Source organism: Periplaneta americana, chromosome 7, assembly GCF_040183065.1.
Source record: "Periplaneta americana isolate PAMFEO1 chromosome 7, P.americana_PAMFEO1_priV1, whole genome shotgun sequence".
Taxonomy (NCBI): Eukaryota; Metazoa; Arthropoda; class Insecta; order Blattodea; family Blattidae; genus Periplaneta; species Periplaneta americana.
Window position 1 is genome coordinate 23,941,318 of NC_091123.1, and position 26,715 is coordinate 23,968,032.

The 26,715-nt window shown below is 35.3% G+C and overlaps 1 protein-coding gene and 1 long non-coding RNA gene across 18 annotated transcripts in view; one reads left to right on the plus strand and one right to left on the minus strand.

Annotated features, from left to right (window-relative positions):
• sls (sallimus) overlaps positions 1-26,715 on the minus strand; it is a 959,631-nt gene that overhangs the window by 33,575 nt on the left and 899,341 nt on the right. For all 17 annotated transcript variants that reach the window (XM_069830434.1, XM_069830438.1, XM_069830435.1 and 14 more), the window contains 14 exons: positions 21,332-21,504; positions 20,380-20,573; positions 18,089-18,404; positions 15,969-16,257; positions 12,951-13,083; positions 12,516-12,695; positions 10,789-11,045; positions 8,998-9,110; positions 7,413-7,569; positions 5,610-5,876; positions 4,172-4,286; positions 2,867-3,021; positions 2,011-2,168; positions 412-547 (listed from right to left, as the gene is read on the minus strand). In XM_069830434.1, the coding sequence (XP_069686535.1) occupies positions 412-547; positions 2,011-2,168; positions 2,867-3,021; positions 4,172-4,286; positions 5,610-5,876; positions 7,413-7,569; positions 8,998-9,110; positions 10,789-11,045; positions 12,516-12,695; positions 12,951-13,083; positions 15,969-16,257; positions 18,089-18,404; positions 20,380-20,573; positions 21,332-21,504 (2,643 nt within the window). The remainder of the gene's footprint in view (positions 1-411; positions 548-2,010; positions 2,169-2,866; positions 3,022-4,171; positions 4,287-5,609; positions 5,877-7,412; positions 7,570-8,997; positions 9,111-10,788; positions 11,046-12,515; positions 12,696-12,950; positions 13,084-15,968; positions 16,258-18,088; positions 18,405-20,379; positions 20,574-21,331; positions 21,505-26,715) is intronic.
• The window catches only part of LOC138702985 (uncharacterized), a 42,701-nt gene continuing 41,293 nt past the window's right edge, over positions 25,308-26,715 (plus strand). The window contains exon 1 of the long non-coding RNA XR_011332931.1: positions 25,308-25,432. This is a non-coding gene — a long non-coding RNA (uncharacterized lncRNA). The remainder of the gene's footprint in view (positions 25,433-26,715) is intronic.

A 26,715-nucleotide genomic window follows, 5' to 3' on the forward strand; every position in this document is an offset into this window, starting at 1 on the left:
TGGTATGTGAGAAAAAATTAATCAAACGTACCCACAATTAGACAATTACAATGAACTAGTATGCTTTGGTGATTTTGAATCAATGCTAGATGTTCGAAAGTAGTGGCACTTCTTGGGTACTGTAAGGACACTGCCTAGGACAAGACAAAACAACATATCTCTGCTGAGAATTTGTAACTAGAAATACTACTGCTTTAGCTACAGCAAAGAAGCTAGACAAAGATGTTTTACTTAAGAATTTAGTTATAATGACAACATTTAGGTGTTCAAATTAAAACTAACAGTTGTCATTATAACTAAATTCTTTAGTGATAAAAAGTGTGTAATGTAGATGTATATTAAGGATGTTTTATTTAAATAAATAGTACTGGAATCGTATTTGTTATGCAGTTTGCTATATTAATCTCTTACCCATCAAAATAAGCGTCAGCTCTGCCGATGCTTCTCCACAATTATTGGAGAGTCTGATTGTGTAGCTGCCAACATCTTCCTCTTCCACTTTCTTGATTGTCAAACTGGCAGATGCCTCAGTTAATGTTTGAGTTATCTGAAATTTTAAATAAGGTAAGTTAGTTAATACTCTTCAACAGCGAAGCTCAGGACCAGAGCAGTGAAACAGAGAAAGTAATTTACCTATCTAACTTGAAAATGCTACGACCTCATTGATAAGTTAGTCTTGGTAAAAACATGCATCCCTGTAATAATTTAGTTCTCTTCTGTTATCATTTCAAGCACTCAGGTAATTTAATGGCGTTAAAAACAAGTTTCTTTTGTTCATATGAAGTGAGGGTGTGGATGGACACTCTATTGCGGCTCCACGGAATTTAAAGACGTGCAGGTTGAACCATCAGATGGCACCACATAGCTGAGATGTACAAAAGCGCAATTATTTGGACTTGAAAAATCATTCCTAGTTTAGCAGCGGTAAGGCTCAATAAGCTCACTTAGAGGACTTCTTCTTCGTACAAAAAATAAGCTTCGTAATAAGTCACGTTCTCTACAATTCTGATAATTTATAGCAAAAAATACTGTTTCATATGATAAGTTATTTCACAATGCTTCCGAATAAGAGATTTCTAAAAGTTTTTTAGTCAGAGTTGGATTGCATTTCTGTGGGAAGGCTGTAAGATGAAATTCATTATTCCGATAACAATATTGTATATATGAAGGTAGTGACTAACACAGTGCACTATGGCTATTATCAAGGTGCGAATTAAAGGGGGATGGGAGGAATTTCCTCCCCCTGTTGGAAAGTTATCCCCCCTCATAAATTCATATTAACATCCCTGCCAGGGATAACTTCTATCCCACCCTTACAAAATATAATTTTATTATTTTAATACGAATATACTTTATAAAGTATAAAGAAAGCAAAGAAAATAATATTGATGTATTATCATCACCGGCAAGCTGACAACAATCAATAACATAGGAATTACACATCTTATCTTCAGCCTGCTCATGGATATAATTATTATTATGATCAAGATGCAAGACAAGCAATTCAATGCGACCAAGTGTTGAGCTGTATCGAATGAGGATAATAATAATTTTATGTATGGTATTTTCTATCTAGGATTCTATCATCAGAAATCTTAATTTGCACCCCGGCTATTATTCAGCAGAATCATCTGCATCTGAAGATAGGGACTGTAGCTCAACAATACAACTGTCATTAAGAATTTTGTGTAGCATATTAATTTACTGATTGAACATTGTAAGAATTTTATGTGCCACAAAGTTCCTTGAGGAAGCCATACTTTGGACTTAAGAAAAATTCATCACCCATGGCTGACTTTGAACCTCGTCAATTCTACTTACAGTCCCGGTATAAACGGAAATGTACATAAATATGAATATATGATCATGGGAATAAATTATTACAGAATGTCAAATCAGACAGAGAGTATACCACGAAAGATTTCAAATCCTACTTTCTTTGTTCCAGTACACACATTCGAAACCGGCAATAATGGGATGAAATAGTTAACTGAAATATGTAGAACTTACTCGTTTTGATTTCTTCACCAGTTTTCCATTGACAAACCATTCGTCATTGGGAGTTGGTGTGGAAGTATATTTCACTTCAATGGTAACATCTTCACCTTTCTTAACCTTGTACTCCTTTTTCAGAACATCTACATTTATTCTCGGCGCAGTTTCAATTACTGAAAAAGAAAACAATTTTATTAGTAATGTAAGCTCCTGTTAGAGTCTCCAGATTTCACAGAGAACAATGTAAATTTAATTCAGTATTTGGGCTACATGGCAGCTTTGCTCTTTCAACTTCTTTAAATTAACAATTCTTCATAGAATGGCAAAATTAATTCTAAAATCGACAATGGTTATAAACAGCAAGCTGTGATTCCATGAAGAAGAAGGGCTTTACGTTCCGAATTCAAGTGCTATTATAAATCTGTATAACTTGTAAATTTTCGTGAGTACCGATACCTTTTTTTGGTAGAAAAAAATGTTAAATGTTATGTTTTATTTAACGATGCTCGCAACTGCAGAGGTTATATCAGCATCGCCGGATGTGCCGGAATTTTGTCCCGCAGGAGTTCTTTTACATGCCAGTAAATCTACTGACATGAGCCTGTCACATTTAAGCACACTTAAATGCCATCGACCTGGCCCGGGATCGAACCCGCAACCTTGGGCATAGAAGGCCAGCACTATACCAACTTGCCAACCAGGTCGACTAAAAAAAAAAATGCATTGTGTATGTGTATTACATATTGCTTATTTGAACCGAGTATTATTTCTTCAAAATTAAGTTTTGGAAGAAAAAAAACTTAAAACCTTGGCATTGTCACACTACATTAAATCTATAACCAACTATTCCTGAACATAAGAAAATACTTACTTTCAACTTTCAATTTTGAGGTTGTCTTTACATTCACAGCCACACAAGAGTAATCAGTTTGATCTTCAAGGGTAACCTTCTTGATTACGAGCTTCCTCACAGTGCCTTCAGAGGTAATGATGTGCCGTTCAGATTCCTTCAGAACCTTGCCTTTCCTAGTGACAAAAACACATATATTTTATACTTACTTATTTACTTACAAATGGCTTTTAAGGAACCCGAAGGTTCATTGCCGCCCTCACATAAGCCCGCCATCGGTCCCTATCCTGTGCAAGATTAATCCAGTCTTTATCATCATACCCCACCTCCCTCAAATCCATTTTAATATTATCCTCCCATCTACGTCTCGGCCTCCCTAAAGGTCTTTTTCCCTCCGGTCTCCCAACTAACACTCTATATGCATTTCTGGATTCGCCCATACGTGCTACATGCCCTGCCCATCTCAAACGTCTGGATTTAATGTTCCTAATTATGTCAGGTGAAGAATACAATGCGTGCAGTTCTGTGTTGTGTAACTTTCTCCATTCTCCTGTAACTTCATCCCGCTTAGCCCCAAATATTTTCCTTAGCACCTTATTCTCAAACACCCTGAACCTCTGTTCCTCTCAGAGTGAGAGTCCAAGTTTCACAACCATACAGAAGAACCGGTAATATAACTGTTTTATAAATTCTAACTTTCAGATTTTTGGACAGCAGACTGGATGATAAGAGCTTCTCAACCGAATAATAACACGCATTTCCCATATTTATTCTGCGTTTAATTTCCTCCCGAGTGTCATTTATATTTGTTACTGTTGCTCCAAGATATTTGAATTTTTCCACCTCTTCGAAGGATAAATCTCCAATTTTTATATTTCCATTTCGTATAATATTCTGGTCACGAGACATAATCATATACTTTGTCTTTTCGGGATTTACTTCCAAACACACATATATTTTATAAATGGCAAAATATACTCTCATGTTTTTTAATTGGTTACTTTACGAAGCTTCATCAACCGCTATGGTTATCTAGCGCCTGACTGAGATGAAGGTGATAATGCCAGCGAAATGAGTCCAGGGTCAAATACCGAAAGTTACCCAGCATTTGCTCTTAATGGGCCGAGGGAAAACCCCAGAAAAAAACCTCAACCAGGTAACTTGTGCCAATCAGGATTTGAACCTGGGCCCGCTTATTCACAGTCAGGCATGCAAACTGTTACACCACAGTGGTGGACTACTCTCATGTTAAGTCAACAAGAAGCATCTAATTATTATATTATATACTGTACGTCCCATTCAGTACTTTTATTTATTATCACTTACTTCAGCCACTTCACTTCCACATCCGGTCTCGACAGTTCAACTGTGAATGTGGCATCTGTATTCAGTGGTATCAGCGTCACATCTGGGAGTCTTGTGATGAAATCTACCACCGGTTCTGTAAACAAATCAATCACTCTTTGAATTATGAATCACTTCAAAGAAATCTCTTAATGTTATTACCATAACAAATTTACCGGTACCGGTAACTTAACTGCATTTCACGAACATATTTGTAGGTTTTTAGTGGACAAAAAGTGGAATACCAGTTAATTAATAGTTTGGTCGTCCTCCAGAGAGAAAAAGAAAAACATTAGAGTGATTATATAGGCTATATCATATTTATTTATTTAAAATAATTTTTAGTTATATAACTGAACTTTAGATTATTATACTGCCATCACTATTTAATTTTGATGATAATAATTATGATGATCTTCTGACTTTCGTAATCATGACTGGGGTTGGAGCAGTCGGTAGTGGCGTCATTGAGAATAAATTATTATTAGTAATTTAAAAGAAATAGATTATTATCTATAAACATTAAATTATGTTCAACTACCAACATCTGAACTTTTATATTTTTACAATGTGTTACTTTGTTTCTTTTCTTCATTCCCTTATTCATTCATTTACTTACTTACGGTACTTATTTTTTTTCTTACAAGGATCTTTATGGAAAGAGAGACAAGATCTAAAAGGCCACTCTTACATGTAAATACTTATATAGAGGATAGATGTCTCTAAATTTGTTTTCAATAATTTTATACAATAAATTACTATAATGGATAATTCACAATAAAAATACTACCATATTCTACTTTTATAAATTTAATTCTTAGCCAAAAAACAATGGTACAAGTATTTTAATTCCAAAAGCAAGGACAGGTAAAATTACTATGTTCGGCCAGATCTGCAATTTGCTTTTTGTGAGGTAAATTAAGTAGGCCTAAGTAATTTGTAAATTTGTACATGTTAGTTATTTGTTTTTTGCTACAGAATTATGAACGATAATTACCGGTAGAAAACACAAAATTGTGAATGGCAGTTACTGGCACTGAGATATTGATTTCATACATTAAAACAAAATATGGATGAAGTTGTGTGTTTTAAAAGTATAGTACCATAGTTTCAAGGCTTACTAGCTTCTAATCATCTATTACATAAACAAATATACAAAGTAATATTAACCAATTCATAGAAAGGAACAGACCTATATTAATCATTATCACATTCAAACATTTAAAAGTAAATAACAATGTTGCAGTGAGAGAAGTAAAATTAATTTCAAATACCTAGTAAATATTGTTTAAGAATTTAGGATTTTTGTATGTATAAATAATTATTCCTTACAAATAAAATACGAATGTAGAGCTTAGCAAAGCTCGACTTTTATAATCTTCACCACCTATTTTAGTTATTACATTCGCAACTGACTAACCTTCAACTTTGAGTGTGGCTGATGAAGTCTGTTCACCCACTCGGCAGGAATACACTCCAGAATCTTCGAGCTCCGAGTTGTAAATTTTAAGCTTCTGCCGTTTTCCATCGATTGACAATTGCACATGTTCTGAGAACTGCAGTTCTTTATCATCTTTAAACCACCGAACGAGAGCATCACCCTTCGTCAGTTCTATTTCGAATGTTGCTTTCTCACCCTTTGCAATTGTCATATCTTGCATCTTGGTAATGATTTCTGGAGGTAGTTCTGAAAGAAAACGTTCATGTGTATAAATATCTCAAAATATAAGTCATATCTGCATTAATCCTAAAGAGACATTTAGCATTTATTTCTTGTGTTATAAAAGACAAGGAAGAAAATGGTTTGGACTAGAGACAATTTTGAATAAATAATTTTTTGGACAATTATGAAATAAAATAATTAAAATTATATGATTTTCTTCATTCTTGGATACACTCTTTTAACACTATATAATCACTGATGAACTGTTAAGTTATTGAACAAGTAATAATTACTTCATTGTGTTATGATTTTTATGCTCGACCATGCCGAAATGTAGTAATTATACACCTGGCAGCAGTCCTTTAATGCATGTCATTAAAGTACACATATTCATTAAAGTTCAGGTTTTCGATTATTCTCGGATTTGCAATCGAAAGACAACTAGGGAAAGGTCACGGAGGCTGGAAATCCAATACTGTCGCAGAAGGTTATGTTCTGTTACTATAATAATTAGCGTTAATTGTAAATAATATTCAAATAAATTCAATTTGTCATCTCGTTTTTCAATTCTAAATCAATTTCCAGGTTATATCGGAAAAAATCAATACTTTCGCGTCTGCGCACATCTCACAATTTAGGTCAGTTCTGCTCCTCTCTTACGTAACCATAACATGAATACTTATGAATAATTTCAAGTTAGAAATATGGTCGAACATAAAAAGTCGTATGAAACTTGCCTATAATGGTAATTAAGACGCTTGCATGAAAATTATGAAACTCGCGTCTTCATTACTACCATTATAGGCTCGTTGCATAATGTATTATTTTGGGTACCTGTACAGTAAATTAAATATTATATTTCCTTAATACGGTACTTCCCAAATTAATTGCCAGTACATGCTGAACATGAAAAACATGTCCAGTACCGGTAGTTTAGGAGAAAGGCTGTATACAGACGAAAGGACAGATGTGTAAGCAAGTGGAACGTAAATATTACTTTCACTGTATTTTCGTGAAAGTGTTAACAATAATTTTCTTACATTATAACAATACTTTATACTTGGTAATATAACACTAAAAATGCAATATGTTATATGCATTTTCTCTCTTAAAACGGAATTGTTATATAATAGTAATCAAGTCGATAGTAGATGTTTACTTTTATAATGCTTTGGAAATTGTTCGTATACAAATTCATTATTGGGAAATAATTTGTAATAAGTCTTTTGGTTGTACATTTATTATTATTGAAGACTCCAGGGGAAAAAACTTGACAAGCAATATTTTACTGTATGTGCAGGAGAGCAAATTAAACGTTTCAACATCCACTAGGTATATTTTGTATTCCTGGGTTATCATTCTTCAAAGTTCTCTTGATTAATCAGGTTGTTATTCTGAACAGTTAAACCATATAGAACTCAGCAACTGACCTATTGAATGACATCAAAAACAGAACATCGATAATTTTGAACTTCTCAGGTTTTCTTTTTTCCCTGGACTCTTCAATTATGTTCTCAATGTTATAACTCAGTAGGTAGTGTAGAATGGTTAGGTACTTACCAACAACAGTGACTTCGGCTGTACATTCCTGTTCTCCCAGCGCACACGTATATTCACCTTCATCATGTACAGAAGTGCCCCTGATCAGCAACTTGCGAATAGTTCCTTGTTTCTCAAATACAAACTTGTCAGGAGTTAATTGGATCTGCTCTCCGTCCTAATGGCAAACATTCAGTCCATTTCTTAGTTATGTTCACATATGACAAATTACATTCAAACTCTATATTTAAAAATACCTTCATGCACTTCACACAGACGAAAATTTGTCAATATTTCCACAAGAAAATAATTTAGTTATTAAGATTCATTATGTTTAAACGATCTTTAAATAAGCCAATAAAATTACTCATCATGTTCACAAAGCAAAACCTTTAGACAATAATTATACAGTAAGGTCAATGAATTCTTCTGCATGTGTGACAATGCAATAAAACAAAAAATCTCGCACTACACCGAACAGTGAAAGCAGCCTTTAGTTTCAACTGTAGGATAATCGATTCTTAGATGTTCATTCTTCTGTAAGTTACCTTAAAGTTGCAAGATGAATTGTTTAAAAGGACATGCTACTGAATTTTATGTCTACAGTTTTCATTACGTCTTCTTGAAAAAATTACATAGCCATCTAAATATTGCTAAAACACAAACCTATAATTTTCTTTCGAATTTGTATGTTGAAAAATATGTCCAAAAATGTATGTATTTAAAATTACTATTTTAGTAACCATTTATCTGAGCTTGACATAAGGACAACTTTTTTAAAAGTTCAGTATGAAGCAAAGACTACCTGCAATGAAATGCTGTATTTTTCCCTGGCGAACATAATCCATTGATTTTTTTTACCTTCCAACATCAGTGCCTGTCATAAAAAATCTCAGTTGTCTTAATACTGATCATACATGAACTGAAATTCAGCATTTCATGCAAAGGTCTATTATGAATGTGTGTGCAAAGTTTAATTAATCTACGTGAAGGCATTCAGGAGAAATCTTATTTCTAGTATGTGATCTGATTTGCGGTAAAAATATTATGCGTAGGCCTATACCAACTATAATAATAATAATAATAATAATAATAATAATAATAATAATAATTTATAAAAGATAAATGAATTTCTGACAATACTAGAAGATTCCTGCTTAATTCTAAGCAAGAGTCTAAACTAACTTTGAGACGAATAATAGTAATGAAAATTACTGTTGAAAGTAGCATTTGTAATTAACGCACAATCTGCTTTGTTTACTAATTGCAGGCCTGAAAGTCACATTTTTTCTGTGAAGATTGTGTTGTTCTCTGCTGATAAGCAGGACAACTGAAGTATGGTGCTAGGAACATAGAGCAAAAAACTGCATAAAAGTGAATGACGAACCAGTGAAGTGAACCACAACCCCACTTAGAATAAAGATAACAAGATAAAATTTCCACTACTGCATTCTCTAAGGAACCATAGATGTTTTGGCATCGTATTTAAAAAATGATGAAAATGACCAAAATTGGCCGAAACTCAGTACCGGTAGTGAGTTCCCTTAGCAATAAAATTATTTTAATCTGTTAAGATCAGCATGTGAGATGAATGATGGACACTTACCTTATGCCAAGTAACATCTGCTGTTTCTGAAGATATTTCAACTTCCAAAATAGCACTCTCTCTTTCTTTGACCTCGAAGTCCTGTAATTTTCTTATGAAGTCCGGTTTTAGTTCTGAAAATAAATTACACATAAATTCAGCAAAGCACATAGTGTTCCTTGTTTAAGTTAAAGTTTTCCATACAATACTCTCCCGAAGAATTACAAGAGCGAAAATAGTTATACATTATCGAAAGAGACTGGAAAAGGACCTTACTTAGCTAAAAAGAATTTTAATGTAAGTATTGGCACCTACTTCATCTGCATATGACATAAAGGAAATGACTACTACTATCCCTCTTTAGAATTAAAAATCTTTTAAAAATATAAGTTACTGGTAACAGAGTATCTTTCGTAATTTCATCACTTATTTCACATTGAAATTCCATCAGCGTAACAATAGTGGCCACACGTGTTTGGAGAGATGTGATACTTTTCTAGTTCATTGTAAATGTTGCTCTGCAGGGGCTGAATTTTCTTCACAAGAAATAGTTTACGGATTTCATGTCAAGTCTCCATACGAGTAACAACATAAAATTATCATTTTCAATGTATACTCCTACTATGCCATATGATTGTTTTCCAATAAGGTAAACAAGACCTGGTAGATAATAGATAAACATTTTCAGGATTCAAGAGACTATGATAAAAGATTTTCTAAGTAAGAGCCCAATCAGAACAAAAAATGCACCATTTGAAAGCATAATATAATAATATGGACACTCGACTACCTAATCAGTTTATCATGAGAGTTATCTTATATTTCAGATATTTATATTATTTCAGAGATTAACAAAATTTTCTATATTAAGTGTTATCTTTCGTTATTCAACAACTTATCATTTTAATATTGACTGGGGCACAGATTACTGACTTTTGTTCGCATAAAAGAAGTGATAACTTCGATTTATAAAATGCCTGAATATTTATGACAGCGCCTATTTTTTCTCGAAGTCAGAGACATTACGGTAGGCCTACTAATGTAGTGATAAATTCTGTAAATGGTTCCCAGTTGTAAAAATACATAATTTATATTTTTGTCATTCTTTCTTCTTTTCAATTTTTCTTTATCTTTTTTGAGTTTGGGTTTATACTAGTACAATTTGCTTTAAATTTAAAGTCAATGTTTGGATCATATCTTAAATTTTATCAATATACAGTCAATTTCCTTATTTATTTTTACAAAAATTTTAACATTGACATTTTTTTTTATTGTCGGCATTTCTGGTAAAGCTAAGTACAAAATAACGTTGACCATTAATTGATAGGTATTGTAAAGTTATAAGAAGTCGTAACAGCAAAATAATGTGGCTTCATGCTGTTACAGACAGTTAAATTTTCCATCCCATCACATATTCCATTGTTGGCATTTGATTCTGTATTTATAAGTTGCTGTCAACATTGACAATGAACAAACATTGGCATTCAATTGCTAAAATTTTTTCAGTAAAGAAAATTCTTATTGCACTGAATTGAGAGCGATCACTTATATCATTTAGTTAAATGCAACTAGTTAACGAAACCTTCCAAAGGAAGTTGCTGAAGAAAACTTATTTCTGAGTTAGGAACAGAAATATTTTCTGCGAATGAAGAGAATTTATTTTATAAGATGTGCGAAAACAGTGTCATATCTCTCAAATTGAAGGCCATTTTCTTTAAAATTTTAATGATCACTGTTTAAGCAATTTCGTTTTATCACAATCCAGACCCAGCTATATATCAGAGTCTGAATCTATCCCAATAAAACCTTTACCTTTGACAGTGACTTTGCTCTCTGTGGTCTGGTTCTTGACAGTGCACTTGTACGTTCCTGCATCGCGAGAAGTTGCCTTGTTGATCACCAGTTTATGAAGTCGTCCTTCATGGATCACTTCCCGGTGGTCCATGCCACTTATCTCCTTGCCATTGTGGAACCACTTGGTAGAAACGGAATGTGAGGTCTCGCACTCAAGGCTAAGTGTCGTCTGCTCTTCTACTTGGACAATCTGCTTCAGGTTCTTTGTGAAGGTGCTGGAAAATAAAAATATATTCTTCACTTAATCAAATTTATCCAAAAATATCAAGACAGAACGCTACTTGGAATTAAATTTGGAAATATTATTTAATAATCCGTGGCGCTACAGCTCATGAAGGGCCTAGACCGACCAGCCGGCTGCTGGCCTCACGCCCACATGCCGAAGCAGAGGTGGACGATCATCCAACCAGAATGGTGGTATCGTGTGGTTAGTACGATGATTCCCCCAGCCGTTATAGCTGGCATTCGAAACTGGATTTCACTACCTATCGTAGCTCCCCAAGTGCATCATGATGCTGGGTGGGCACCAGTCCCATACACTGGCCGAAATTTCATGAGAAAATTTCTTCCCCCATGAGGAGTCGAACCAGCGTGCATTCTGTAATGCAAGTCCTAGGCAGGATGCCTTAGACCGTGACGCCAATGCACGGGACTGGAAATATTATTTACATTTGACAAAATAATTTATAATCTAATAATAGGAAAGTGTATTATAAATTCTCAACTTTCAGACTGATCTTAACATGCTTGCAAAACTAAAGAGCATATAATGTAATATTATTTACTAACAGATTAAGTATTAGACAATTGGAAGTGTATAACATTCAATGAAAAATGTTTTAAAGTATTGGAGGGAGCCACAATAGATTAAAGAAAATTATTATTATTATTATTATTATTATTATTATTATTATTATTATTATTATTATTATTATTATTATTATTATTATTATTATTATTATTATATGACAAGGTGGCATCTCTGGGTGGATATGAGATAAACTCTCAAAATGATGAAATGTTTCTCAGTGAGATATATTTTACCTTGAACTTAAAATAAAATTTTGAGCCTGATGATGATGATGGTATCCAGGACATATAGTAGACAAACTCTCTCAAAAATAAAAGATGTATTTTTGAGACAGATTTAAGTTATTTTATCTAGAACTTTAAACGAAAATTTAGATCTGTATAGTTGTGCTCTGTAATTAGAGCTTAAAAGAATATAATAGTCATTCTTATAATAATAGTAATAGTAGTAGTAGTAGTAATAATAATAATAATAATAATAATAATAATAATAATAATAATAATAATAATAATAATACTAATAATAATAATAATCATCATCATCATCATTATTATTATTATTATTATATGGCAGCTTGTAATACCTTCTGATACTAATCAATGCCAATATAAATTCTGCTTCCATTTTTTTTTTTCATTGCTTCCTGTTTTACTGAACTTTCTTGCTGCTTTTTCACGATCTTACTAATTTTTTTCCTTCTAAACTTTGTTAGTTTCCCTTTTTATCTTCTTTCATTTGTTTCTAAATTCAGTGGTCTTTCTTTACCCACTTATTGTCTTTGTCTATACCTATAACTTTAACTGTTTCCTTTGTCTGTCTGCTACGAATGATTCTTTAGCAACTAACAAATATGGTGAAATCATATAATACTTACACTTTATCAACATCCACTGTGACTTTAGCACCATGAGATGCTTTTCCAACTGGATTACTGGCCAGGCATTTGTAGTCACCTGCATCCTCTTCAGAATCTGCATTGCGGATTTCCAACACAGCTGTTTCACCATCGAATGTTTGAGCTATTTTGTCTGTTGGCTTCAAGGGTTCGTTATTTCTATGGAAGAAACAAACATAGTATTAATTTATTTTGAAATAAACTGGGCTTACAAATTGAAATAAAATCAATATTAATACTTTATTCGTTTATGATTAATATTAAAGATGGATTCGTAAAAATAATGAAGTATGAAGAATTTTCAAAATCATACTTAAGATCCGTTAAATTGAACAGTCTTAAAAATGTGACACACACACGCACACACGACTATTATACATTGTTTCAATAAATATTTACAACAGTAAGAAGTACCTGAGCCATATTATCTTTGGAGTGGGATTTCCAGTCACTCTCGCCAACAAACGTAACGTTCCTTTCTCCGGAACCTTCTCCTCTTCAAACCTTTCTATGAACATAGGAGGTTCTGGTTTGTCAAATGGTAGTTCTGAAATTGAAACAAACAATTGTCATTGCCCAATCATATAAGTATAGATTTGAAGTGAACTCTTTTTTTTGGTATTTTCTCAGTTTATTTCAAAATCGGATAATTGACATTAAATTAAAAAATGTATGAAATATAAAAACACAAAAAAATTCCATATCGAGTTAGAATTTGAATAGATGAAATATATATTTCCAGTGTGGTCCTCCAGACATTCTGGGGGTTGTGTGTGAATGAAGTAGTCACCAAAACGTTAAAATATGGTGCTCACTTAAATCGGCTACAACTTGCCATTTTCACTGACAATATCTTTGACAAATATTGGAGTGCAAGAGGTCACATGACTTTATTGTCAAATGCCTGGCATTAGAAAACAACAACAACATATTTCCAGTGTCCTTAGCTATGTTTAAAAAGTTCACTTTCCATTTATTTGAATTTAGTTATAGTGAATTTAAAAATCCACGAAATATATAATTTACTATTATAGTGTCATTAATATAGCCTACAATTTATTGGTTACCGTACGTTTCTTTAAAACTGAGTTGTAAGTGAATGTCACAGTGATGCGGATATTCGTTTATGAGACAGAATTCACTTCTGTATATAAAAATGAAGTCCTCCATTGTGATTTAGGTGATAGTGTTTCCACCTACAATTTCACTCAATCTGGGTTCGATGAAAATAAAAAAAAATCAAATAAAAAATCAAAACTTTAAGTGAAATAAAAATTAAAACTAGTAAAAGTTCTGTTAAAGCATTATGACATGCTTAATATTAAACAATTCCTTTTACACAGCGTCTTGGAAATGATTGTTAAAACGATTCTGAAAACTGCTTTTACAGTAGGAACGAATTTATTGAAAATTGTCATAACTGAATAGAAAAAGAACGCCTTATTTCAAAAAATTTTACTTCCTCTTTTCCAGATCCTGACTTCGAGAAGGATGTCTTCTCATGAAGGACGCGATGGTTGAAATTGACTCCTGACTTCAAGACATACTGCAAACGGGACTTATAGCCGAAATCGACCGACCTGTAGTTTTCTTCAATCAAGTTCCAAGTTTTGTATATTTGTATTTGTGTTGCATTTAATTATAGTTATTACTTTTATGTATATTATGTAATTAATTATTAGTTTGTAAATATGACATGTCCCATATCATTTAAGTATATGATCAGTGGATGCAATAAATGATTATGATTATGATTGGTTACCCATGTATTAAGGGCGTATATTTACAATGTGAGTAATTAGACAATAAAACTCTCCTATATTTCTGTAATATATTAACGCAGAAACCTCTGACGAACAATACGAGAAGCAGCATGAAAAATATTACAGCACAATGAGCCATTAGGTTTCAGTGCATCTTAAGACCTATAGCACACTGGCATTACAAATAAGAGAGTTATACTTTCCAATGCTCAGCATTTGATAATCAAGTCATTGAACCTTTCCGATTGGCCTAGGCTTATTTGATATCCATTTTTAATATCTATATGTACCTCATATTGGTATATCAATGAGTACTGTTACATACAGAAGATACTATGGAGTATGAGATTTTGAATTGCTATGTTGTCAATATTTTATTTTTACATGAGATCTTGTTTTTTGTGGTGAAATCTGTTACCAACAGTTTAGAACGGAGAAAGAAGGCCTGAACAAAGAATTTTGCCTTTATTCTTTTTCAGTCATGAACAAAGAGATTGATGCCCAATAAGCGTTGTGTTGAATTTGGGGAGCTACAGTAGGTAGCAAAATCCAATTCTGTATGTCAGAACGGCTGGAGGGATCATCATGCTAACCACGTGTTATCCCTGTGCTGGTTGAATGATCGTTTACCTCTGCTGAGGCATTTGAGGTAGTTGGTTGGTAAGCCTTGGCCTCTATGTATAGCTGTCGCACATAGAATTTGAATTAGTGTATGTAGATAAACGATTAATAAAAAATATGTCCATTAACAAGACTAAAAGATTAAGAAATACGTGATTTGGTTAATAAACTTACAAAACTATTCATGAACAAAAACTGTTAACGAAGCTAATGAACACAGTTAATCAAAACTTTCTAGTGTGGATGCAACTTTAGTTTGAAATTACGATTCAGTGTCTGTTTCAAGGATTTAAAATGTGGAACTCTACTCTAAAGTATAGTAGTAACCAGTAGATTACTGTGGACAACTACGGGGTGTTCATTTCAAAGTGTGTCATGAAGTCACTGTTGTGAGTCAGCGATTTGAAGCGAGTTTCAGCTTTTATATAAGAGAAGTTGCCTATTAATCAAGGCTTTCAATCTGAACTTGAGAACGTGTACGGTATAACTTGAACGTCATAGCAACAGATGGCGGTCCGTACGGTCTGTATGCTACCATAACCTCTTTCGAACTGTTTTGCATGGGCAAGTCGTCGCAGTGTATTTGTTATCATCGGTTGCATACGGCAACATTCCACAACACAAATCAAATGCTCTGTGTCCATGTTGACCGTCAAAGTTAATGTCAACAAATACATAAGTAATCGTCTTAACCCTCTCTCCATATCCCGACAGTAAGAAAAAACTCACCTCAGTACATGTTTCCAAACAGTTCACATTCCTGCCACTACCGGTGTTACCGTACTTATCGATAAGTACTATTCAGAATGAACGCCGTACTTGCTAGGCAACTTCTCTGGTATATAGGTAATACGCCTTTGCGGAAGTGTAGGAAGATTGAATTTTCTAGGCTCATCGGCTAGCCACATGACGGCATACAGCGAGCCATGACACACTTTGAACTGAACACCCAGTATAAATAAAAGAGTGCCCACAGGAGTTCCTGTAGTTTGTGTCGAGGTCTGAGTATTCGTGAATGACACCAAGCAAGCAATAATGTTTCAATTACCTTCCACCACGAGGGAGGCCGTGGTCTCTGCGACGCCAACATTGTTCTTGGCAGTGACAGTGTACTTGGCCGTGTCTTCAGGAGTCGTCTCCTGCAGGGTCAGCATGTAGGTGTCGCCGTCCTTGCGGGTAGGCTTGTCTGACACTGGTTTGCCGTCCTTGAGCCAAGTCACCTTCGGGGTCGGATTGCCCACCACCTGCGTGCTCAGAATCACGCTCTCTCCCTCTTCCACAGTCATGCTCTTCAGAGGCTCCAAGATCTGTGGTGGTTCCTTATCCCCGGTCTTTACCTGAGAAGGAATTTAGTTAGCAGAAAATTAGTTTCTGTACTAAAGTTATGAAACAAACAACACTTCACCGACCTAAGCACTAGTGAAACCAGCATTTTTAGTTTCGGAGAATATTCAGGTGGACAGAATTTATTGAAGGTTGGTAGGCCTGTCCCGTGTAAAATAGTCATAGCAACAAATATAAAGTTATTTTATTATTCTAACCACGTTATTAACATTCTTCTGACTGATAAGCAGAGCTAGGAACTTCGTACCGATCTCATTATTCAGGGTCAGAGCAGTCAGGAAATGGGGATACAAAACGAGCGACCTGAGCGACCAACAGCCACCTTGGAGTGCATCATATTAAATTCATGTTAAGAACCCTTACTGCATGCAACAGAGTCACATCGGCAGTATGGAAGATGTTTGAGTAACAACATACTGTTCTACTGCAAATGTGAGCGAGATTCATTCCCTGTATAAACACAGTAAGTTTCCAAGCACTTTAATATGTATGTATGTATGTATGTATGTATGTATGTATGTATGTATGTATGTATGTATGTATGTATGTATGCATGTATGTTCAGTTTGTTTCCCTCTTTGGTTTTTACTTAGTAAACGTTTCAATATATTTACGAAATGTATTATTTTATTATGAATCTGTTGTTTTGCATCATTTCTGTTAATGTTACACCCTGTGTTATATTTTGTAAGTGTAAATGATATAAATATGTAAAGAGCAATTCTATCAATGTCAATCTATATGTAACAATTTTTATAGTTGTACATAAACATAATTACGTAGGCTAACTAGCTACAAATGCCCCATAGGTCTTTCTTTTCCAGAAACGAGAATATTGCCTTGACGACGAGTTTGTAAAATATTGTAAAAAATTGCACAAAATTGTAAAAATTGTAGAAAATTACTAAATTGTAAAACTATAAAAATTTGTAAAAATTGTAATTGTAATATTGTAAAATTTTGACTTGTTCCACATCTTAAAGCTTCATTGCTCATGTAAGATCTATGGAATAAAATAAATGAATGAATGAATGAATTTGTTTTCCTTTCCACTGTACGTTCCTATTTATATGAGTTTCTGTAGCTGTATTTTGATGACATCGCACCTGGCTGGACGTACTTTGCATAGAGCGACAGCGATCGATATGAAGTTCCTAGTTCTGCTGATAAGCATCTTATTTTATGTCACAGCTTTCCCAAATTTTCGTACCATGAGTAGCTGTTGGCTCAGAGAGAGTCAAGAAGAGTGAATGGGAATTCTGACAATCGACTATACAAATTCGTACATCTTACATGAAGGATCATATGCAAGGTCACTACTTCGAGACCACAAAAGTGTCCAACATATTGAGCATCACTGTCTGTGGACTGCCAGAATTTACTGTAAGGGCAATTTTAACTTCTTATGTTAAGAATGTATCTTTTTGGAGAAAAATAATTCATTTTCTTTTTCTGAGTACTTTTTATTCCGATCGTAATACTGTATCAATAATCTGATGATTTTTGGTACAACTCTCATAATATTTGAAGAGTCCACTGCAAGAATGATGGATGTCACTTTGTTGTCGAAAATGAACCAAGACTGTCAATGCATAGCTTAAGACATATAGAATGTACATAGAGAGTTATATGGCATTAACATTGATAGTCATTGTCCAGTAATGATCGGAAAATCTCAGTTAAGCTTTGAGCACTAAGCATTAAAAAATTTCAATTGCTTCTCCTGCAAAATGTATTCCAAATGACATCCATCATTCTTGCAGTGGACTCTTCATTTAATTTAGAGTGAATAGAACAGCTGAAGATTCTGGATATTTAACTTACCTTCACTGTCAGCTTCACAGAAGCTTCTCCCTCGCGGTTCTTGGCAATGACTTCGTAATTTCCGTCTTGAGTCTTCTTTATCTTCTTGATGCGCACTATGCTTGTATACATGTGAATATCCGACTCGGAGATGATGGTAACATTGCCTGTAGATTTAATTTCCTTTCCATTGCAGAACCAAGTCACCTCCGGCTCGGGAACAGCCACTAGTCGGCTATCAAGCTCGACGTCCGTGCCTTCATCCACACACACTGCCTTCGGCTTGCGTGCGAACATTGGCGGGATGCCTTCCAAGATGTCGGCAAGCGAGGATTCTCTGCAAATGATTAAGTTTGAAGTACAATCTACGTTTCGGCTCTTGAACACATACCATTTGTCATCTCAAGAAATTAGCTTGTTAAAAAAAATAGTTGTTTCGGTAATTCTCTAGAAGAAGTGAACCAAAGGGGGTACAATTTTTAATTTAATTATTACCTTAAAAAGAAAGTGCAACAATTGGAAAAGGAAGCACAGAAGATGGGTCTTCAAATCAATATTAATAAAACCAAAGAATTGCGCATAGGTACTAATCAACCTACTCTTCTAACTCTAAGCAGCGGCGTAATTGAAAATGTGAAGGAATTCTCATATCTTGGCAGTATAGTCTCCCAGAATGGTGGTACAGATAGCGATGTGAGAGTAAGAATAAAGAAGGCAAGATATACCTTTGGGCTGCTAAAGCCTATATGGAAGAGTGCTGCCTATACAATAAAGACTAAACTGAGAATTTTTAGTACAAATGTCAAATCCGTGCTTTTATATGGCTGTGAGACCTGGAAAATAACTAAAACTATTATCAATCAACTACAAGTTTTTATTAATAGACGTTTGAGAAACTTGTTAAAAATATTCTGGTCGGTTCAGATATCCAACGAAAACCTATGGTTAAAAACTAAACAAAAACCAGTTGAACTTGAAATTCGGCTTAGGAAGTGGGGATGGCTGGGACATACACTTCGCCGACCTCCAGATGACCCCGCCAGGAAGGCATTGGATTGGAATCCGCAGGACAGTAGGGGAATTGGCAGACCCAAGATAACATGGAAACGAACTGTTCTCACAGAAGCAAAAACGATGGGGAAGACATGGAGTGAGATTAAGGCGTTGGCCAGGAATAGAGTCAGATGGAGAAGCTTTCTGAGAGCCCTATGTTCCACCTAGGAACGATGGAAATATTGATTGATATTGATTAAAAGAAAGACAAAATTTACACTCAACATGCTATGCCACTGTGTGACACCAATTGGTATGTACTCAAAGTCGGAAGGTACTCAAATTTTTGGTAATTTTTTAATCAAGATTTAATTTCGCTTTAATTTATAGATTTGCTAATTATATGGCACTGTTAGCAGAAGAGAAGATGATACTAAGGAATATGCTACTGGAGTCAAATCACAGCTGTGAGTAGTATGGGATGAAAGTAAATGCAAACAAGACGAAGCCCATGGTTATCAGAACAAAAATAAAGATGGTAAACGTCCGAATTTAAAACGAGGCAATGGAACAAGTGGACAGTTTTAAATACTTGGGGTGTACTATAAGCAGTAACATGAGATGTTGCCAGAAAGACCAAAGGAGGCTAGCAATGGCAAAGGTAGCTTTTAATAGAAAAAAAGAGCATCTTCTGCGGACCTCTGGAAAAAGAACTAAGGAAGAGACCAGCAGAGTGCTTTGTGTAGAGTGTGACACTTATGAGGAAGAAACATGGACATCACGACGAAGTGAAAAAATGTGGGTATCGAGCATGTAAAATGAACAGACAAAATAAGAAATGAAGCAATGATAGAAAGAATGGATGAAGAATGAATAATGCTGAAACTGATCAGAAAGAAAAAAATAAATTAGCTGGTCACTGGCTAAGAAGAAACTGCCTACTGTAGGATGCAATGGAAGAAATGGTGAATGGGAGAAAAGTTCGGGGCAGAAGAAGATATCATAATAGACAACATTAAGATAATATGGATCGTATGCGGAGACTAAGAGGAAGGCAGAAAATAGGAAAGATTGAAAAAGGCTGGGTTTAGAGTGAAAGGTCTATATTGGGCAGAGAATTATGAATGAAAAGTTACTAAGGTCAGCTAATTTTTACATTTGTCTGTCTACTGTGTTGTGAACATCTAACAATGTGCGCAGTTTGAGTGGAGATTTCGACATGAGCTTATTAACAATTTCCTTATTAGGAATTTCATCGGTTGAGTTGAGCCCTCCAATGTAATAACTGATGAGTTTCTAATGATTGTGAACGTAAGTACCTGGAGAGGCTCTTCCTTGAGATGGAGATTGTGGTGTCAGAGCCATGGTCTGACAACGGAGCCTCCACCATCAGCTCTGTTGTGCTAGATGCAAACCCAGCAGCATTCTTTGCTACACAAGTGAACTTTCCAGCATCTTCTGGGAACACCTCTCTGACAATGAGAGTAGCCACATTGTCGTCATCATAATATATCTGAAAGAAAACAATGAATCAAATTCATTTGTTGAACTATAGTCAAAATAAAAGATACTACAGGTAGATAAGATATTCCCCTCGGCACTGCCCCAATCCACGTTCCATCTCTCACTTTCCTCTAAAGTGTTTGAATATAGATAGAGTACTAAAAATAATGAATCAGAAGGGTCACTCTAATTGCAAGAAACGTCTACAAGCAACTGGCTTTGGAACTCGATGTGTAACTTAATTCATGAACGTTTATAGTCATTACCATGATCTGTTATTTTTCCAGAGAGGAATGACCTTTTATCTCCTCCTTCCAGCACAACCTCTCATTTTCTCCCAGCATCGAACATCTTTTTTAAAATTCTTAATGAAAAGGCATGCTACGTATATGAAGTTTACTTTAAACAATATTGTATAAAATTTGGGATCTCTAATCAGTACCTAATATTGATCTCCATACTGCAGAAATGCGCAAAAGATGTATGAAAATTGGAAATTTTTATATTTATCACCATCATCCAAACAAGTTAAGGTCCAAGATCTGTTACGGTCTCAGTGAGTCATTCACGGTCCACCTTTTTTTTGGACGGCCTAAAGATCTCTTCCCCTGGGGACATGGCTAATTTTTAGTTTGTAATTTTAAGATTTTGAAAATATCAGGAACTTGTATATAAGATTATTTATTTTACAGCTAATAATAACACTAACGAAATAATAATAATAATAATAATAATAATAATAATAATAATAATAATTTTTTGTCTGACCTGGAAATCTTGAGATGGAAGAAGAATTGCAGTTTCCTTGAACCACGTGATCTGTGGTCTTGGAGTGCCTTCAACCTGACACTCGAACTGCACAGTGGTGCCATCTTGTGCGTGTTTGGGTTGCAGCTTCTGTACGAAGCGGGGGGCAGTTGCCTGCTCACCTGGTGTTGGTTCTGTCAAGTATAAAGGTTTTTAAATTGTAGATAAAATTAATCAAATTTCAGTCTATTGAGTCAGTTTATGCTCCTCAATATACTGACTGTGTTATTCAATAGAGAGGTACGAGAGGAAGTGAGACGAGGTAGAGAAAAAGGATGTACTGTAAAATTAAAATTAATAAACTTTCTTGTTATTATTACAAATCTGTTGAATTTTTTTCTGTCATCATGTTTTTCCCTCCTTTGTTCTATACCAGTGTAACTATCTTTAATTTAAATTACATTTTAGATTTCAAATGAACAAAATATATATACCTGTATGAAAGTAGGAACACAATTATGTAAATTATCAATATTTTGGTTCATAATTAAATATTTCGCCTTTCTGTTACAAAACGCCAAATAAATATATCTGTTCTGCTACTACACTACTTCCTATTCACGGTTTTCCATCACCTTACACCTGTGTCATCATAGTTTAAATCAGCGGTCATCAGTATAGTGCACTCTCGGGCTAGTGTCTCTTACCCTTGGATAAGACACTGCACTATTGTGCATCCGTGACTGCTTACGCTTTCTCTCTCTCCCTTCTGCATGACAGTGCATATTGCGATACACTCCCTACCTGTTATCCATTTCAGCGAATGCTGACGACCACTGGTTTAAATTGTCAATGAAACTTCTAAACGATGAGAGAGTGTTTTTAGCAAAGATTTCTTTACTGGTGCCTTCTTATTTAAAGTAAAATGTAAGTGTTTTCTATTTCTTAATGTTGCTGACGAAAGCCTCTATAAATAAATACTTTAAATTTTACATAGTCGTACTAACACTAATATGATACCGCAATGAAACATAATAGTCCAGCATGTGGAGAAATTTTCGTGATGAGATGACAATGAACGTGATGGTGAGGTGATAACGATGGTGGTGATTAATCATAATGGTGGTGATGGTACTGAGAGTGGTATTGGCTCTGGGACGGCAATGATCATAATGGTGATGGTGTTAATGGACATAATGACAGCAAATACAAGAGGCGCAGCACCAGAATCAGACGTTATATTTCGCTCCTGTCACACTCACAGTACTAATAAAAATAACAGAAAAATATAGATCTGAATGACGGGGAGGGCAATGATGGATTAATATTTGGTGATGGAGTGAAGTGGACTTTCTCCCATTGCTGGTGATAAAATGCAGTGGCATACGCAGAATTTGTCAAGGGGAGGGGGTCATTATTAAAATTGTTTATAATTTACATTACCGGTATCGGTATTTTAAATTTTATGTAATTATTATTATTATTATTATTATTATTATTATTATTATTATTATTATTACTATTATTATTAAAATATGAACTGTCAAATGCACAAAACATTAAACGAACGTTTCACAATAAAGTCACAATTCAAACTAACAGCCAGGTAAATACCGCTTTTAAAATTAATTTAAAATCGATAATGCACAATATTTAACATCTGCACTGCAGAATTGTCAAAACAACCTTTTCAATATGTTTCACAACAAATTAAATTTCATATTGTTTCGGCTTCAGTTTATTACAAGGTTGATAATAGGTGGTAGGTCTTTCTACAGGGTGAATACAAAATAAGGGGACAAACTTCAGGAGATGATTCCTGACATGAAACATTAACATAGGTTCGGAAATGGACATTTTCCAAGACAGATGACACTGGTGACCCATTTTTTGTGTTGCAGATTGTGTAATTTGAACTAAGTTGGAAGCACAATGGTCCGTTATTTGTTCCAGGGGTAAGTCGAGATGGTTTTCGTTTACGGTTAAGCACGTGGAAATGGTCGAGGGCGAATGGATTTATCGTGCTGCAAAGGTTTTGTAAGTTGGGTGGTGCTGTCTATCAGGGTACGTGGCTCGGTAAATCCATTCGAGCTCTCGATCATTTTCACGTGCTTGACTGTAAACAGAAACCTTCTCAGCTTGCTCCTGGAATGAATAACGGACCACTGTGCTTCCAAGTTAGTTCAAATCACATAATCTGCAACACAAGAAAATAGTATTATCAGTGCCATATACCTTGGAAAATATCCATTTCCGGACATATGTCAATAGGAACTTTTTTGTTTCTTTTCATGTCAGGAATCACGTCCTTAAGTTTGTCCCCTTATTTTTTATTCACTCTGTATAATAAAGATAGAATTGTTATAATTCAAACGTGCTGCAGCACTAAACACAGGGATTATACTGAAGGACGGGTAGGAGGATTATGCCTTATGTCGATGTAGATTTTGTTACTCTGATGGTGAAAAATTAGAGAAAGGAAAACGATTATGGATAAAAAATATTCAAATCTAAATATGTATTTTTTTTTTTAAAGTTCAAGGGAAGATTTAAACCTGGTAACCCCTCCTCCCCTTGCCTACGCCCCTGATAAAATGTAATTTCACGACGTTTTGGAAGATCGGTTCTACCTTCGTCATCAGATGAGAAGGAAGCCTACTCGTCAGGATAGTTACATACAGCTGTCTGTGTGACTGAATTATATTCTGTTATTTATTATTATTGGGTTATTTTACGACGCTGTATCAACATCTAGGTTATTTACCGTCTGAATGAGATGAAGGTGATAATGCCGGTGAAATGAATCCGGGGTCCAACACTGAAAGTTATCCAGCATTTGCTCGTATTGGGTTGAGGGATAACCCCGGAAAAAACCTCAACCAGGTAACTTGTCCCGACCGGGAATCGAACCCGGGCCACCTGGTTTCGCGGCTGAATTATATACTGTTGTACAGATAGCTGTAAGTTACGTAATGATCCTGACAAGTAGGCTTCCTCACCTGATGACAAAGATAGAACCAATCTTCGAAACATCGTGAAATTATATTTTATCAGCAGCAATGGAAAAAGTCCACTTCATCACCAAACACAAAAATAAATCGTTGCATTATCGTAAAAACAAAAGAATCACAAGAATTACAATACCAGAGTCCAGTGGCATGCATTCTGCAGAAGCAGTCTATGCCATTAGGCTCATAATCATATAGTTATTAAATTTAGTAATATCCAAATAAAACACTATATTCATATTTTTTCGAGCCTCATTTTCAATACGTTACGTTACATTATTAAAAATTACGAACATTGTGAGCTGGCTGACGCAACGGTCAAGTTGCTTGGGGTGGACTGGACCATGCTGTGAGAAAAAAGAAGGCAAGAGGACTGTAAAGTGTAAATTATAGCCCTCTTGAATGAAGCGTAAATAAAGTAAAAGAGAAAGTGTGCGCATGTCATTGCACCGTTTCATGGGCCAACCAAGGCTCGCTTCTCGCATAGTACCGTTAGAAGGGCGTTTTAAATGTTGAGAGAGGTGTTTACCGAGTGCATCTATAACAGTGTGAATTAACTCGCCTGCTAGAAAAGTGTTTTAAGTGTGGAAAGATCACATATGTATACCGTCTGTAGCTTATATATAACTAATGTTTTCCTAAGTTTACACGTATGATGAATAGGTACTGGAAGTGATTAAATAACATAATAATCGCAGAAGAATGTCTAGGCCTACATGCATTATAAAAGAGCTTCTATGGCAAGCCTTTCTCTGCCCAATCTTTCTCAGAGAAAAGTGAGATAATTAATAAAATAAATAAAAATTGAACTACCGAACTTGATTCAAAAGACAGTAGGCCCTAAATGTATAAGATATTTTCAGTCAAATGTGTATAAGTTACTATTGTAGTAAATTAACGTCAATCACGGCCAGCAAACTGTCCAAATGTTTGTGATTTTTGTCTGTGGAGGAATTTAAAACAGAAAGTTTATGTGAATAATCCACACACTCTTGAAGCCAATGCTGAATGAAATTACAAAAACAAAGTTGTAGATGTTTCAGAATTTTCTACGCCAATGTGATTCTTGCATCCGAAAGATGGACAACATTTTAAACATATGATTTGATAAAAGGTAAGATCAACATAACGTTTTCTTATTATCTCTTAACGACGCAATATTTGTACGGGACTATAGATCTCAATCACCGCCATTCACCGCCGATTCGTTTTCCTTACGTGCAGGGACGTCGCTAGGGAGGTGCGAAAGGGTCCGCAAGCACCCCATAAAAAATCGGAGCACCCCTTTCCGCACCCCAAAGGGCAATTTATTAAAAAAATACTAGGCATAAATTATTCTGAAGAACAAAAACAAACAAACAATTTCTTGGATGTGAAAAAACAACTACGTCCCATAGTGTATCGTAATTGGATGTGATGAGCAATAATAATAATAATAATAATAATAATAATAATAATAATAAACAGATGTATAGTATGCGCCCAAGTGCATGACAGAACATTTTGGATTTTTTATGTACTACGTTTTTGCAGCTCGCACCCCATCCGCACCCCCCTTGCTCTGATCCTGGCGACGTCACTGCTTACGTGCGAGAGAATGGTCCCCACTGGACTCGCGCGCTACGAGTGGTCACAGTGCCGGTTAAACTATATCAAGTCGCGCACTTGGTAATAATAATAACAAATGGTGCTGATGTTAAAAAAAAATACGGTTTATTTAACGACACTCGCAATTGCCGAGCTCATATCAGCGTCGTGTGCCGGAATTTTGTCCCACAGGAGTTCTTTTACATGCCAGTAAATCTACTGAACTGAGTCTGTTGCATTTAAGCACACTTAAATGCCATTGACCTGGGCCAGGATCGAACCCGCAACCTCGAGCACAGAAGGTCAGTGCTATACCGACTGAGCTACACAGGCAGGTCGACTTGGTTGGCGAGTTGGTATAGCGCTGGCCTTCTATGCCCAAGGTTGCGGGTTCGATCCCGGGCCAGGTCGATGGCATTTAAGAGTGCTTAAATGCGACAGGCTCATGTCAGTAGATTTACTGGCTTGTAAAAGAACTCCTGCGGGACAAAATTCTGGCACATCCAGCGACGCTGATATCTGCAGTTGCGAGTGTCGTTAAATAAAACATAACATTAACATTACACAGGCCGTTGTGCTGATGTTGGTAATGGTGTAGCGGTTATATTGGTGATGATGATGCTTGTGATGATTGTGTGCTTAAATGCCATTGACTTGGCCCGGGATCGAACCTGCAACCTCGAGCACAGAAGGCCAGCGCTATACCGACTGAGCTACACAGGCCGGTCGACTTGGTTGGCAAGTTGGTATAGCGCTGGCCTTCTATGCCCAAGGTTGCGGGTTCGATCCCGGGCCAGGTCGATGGCATTT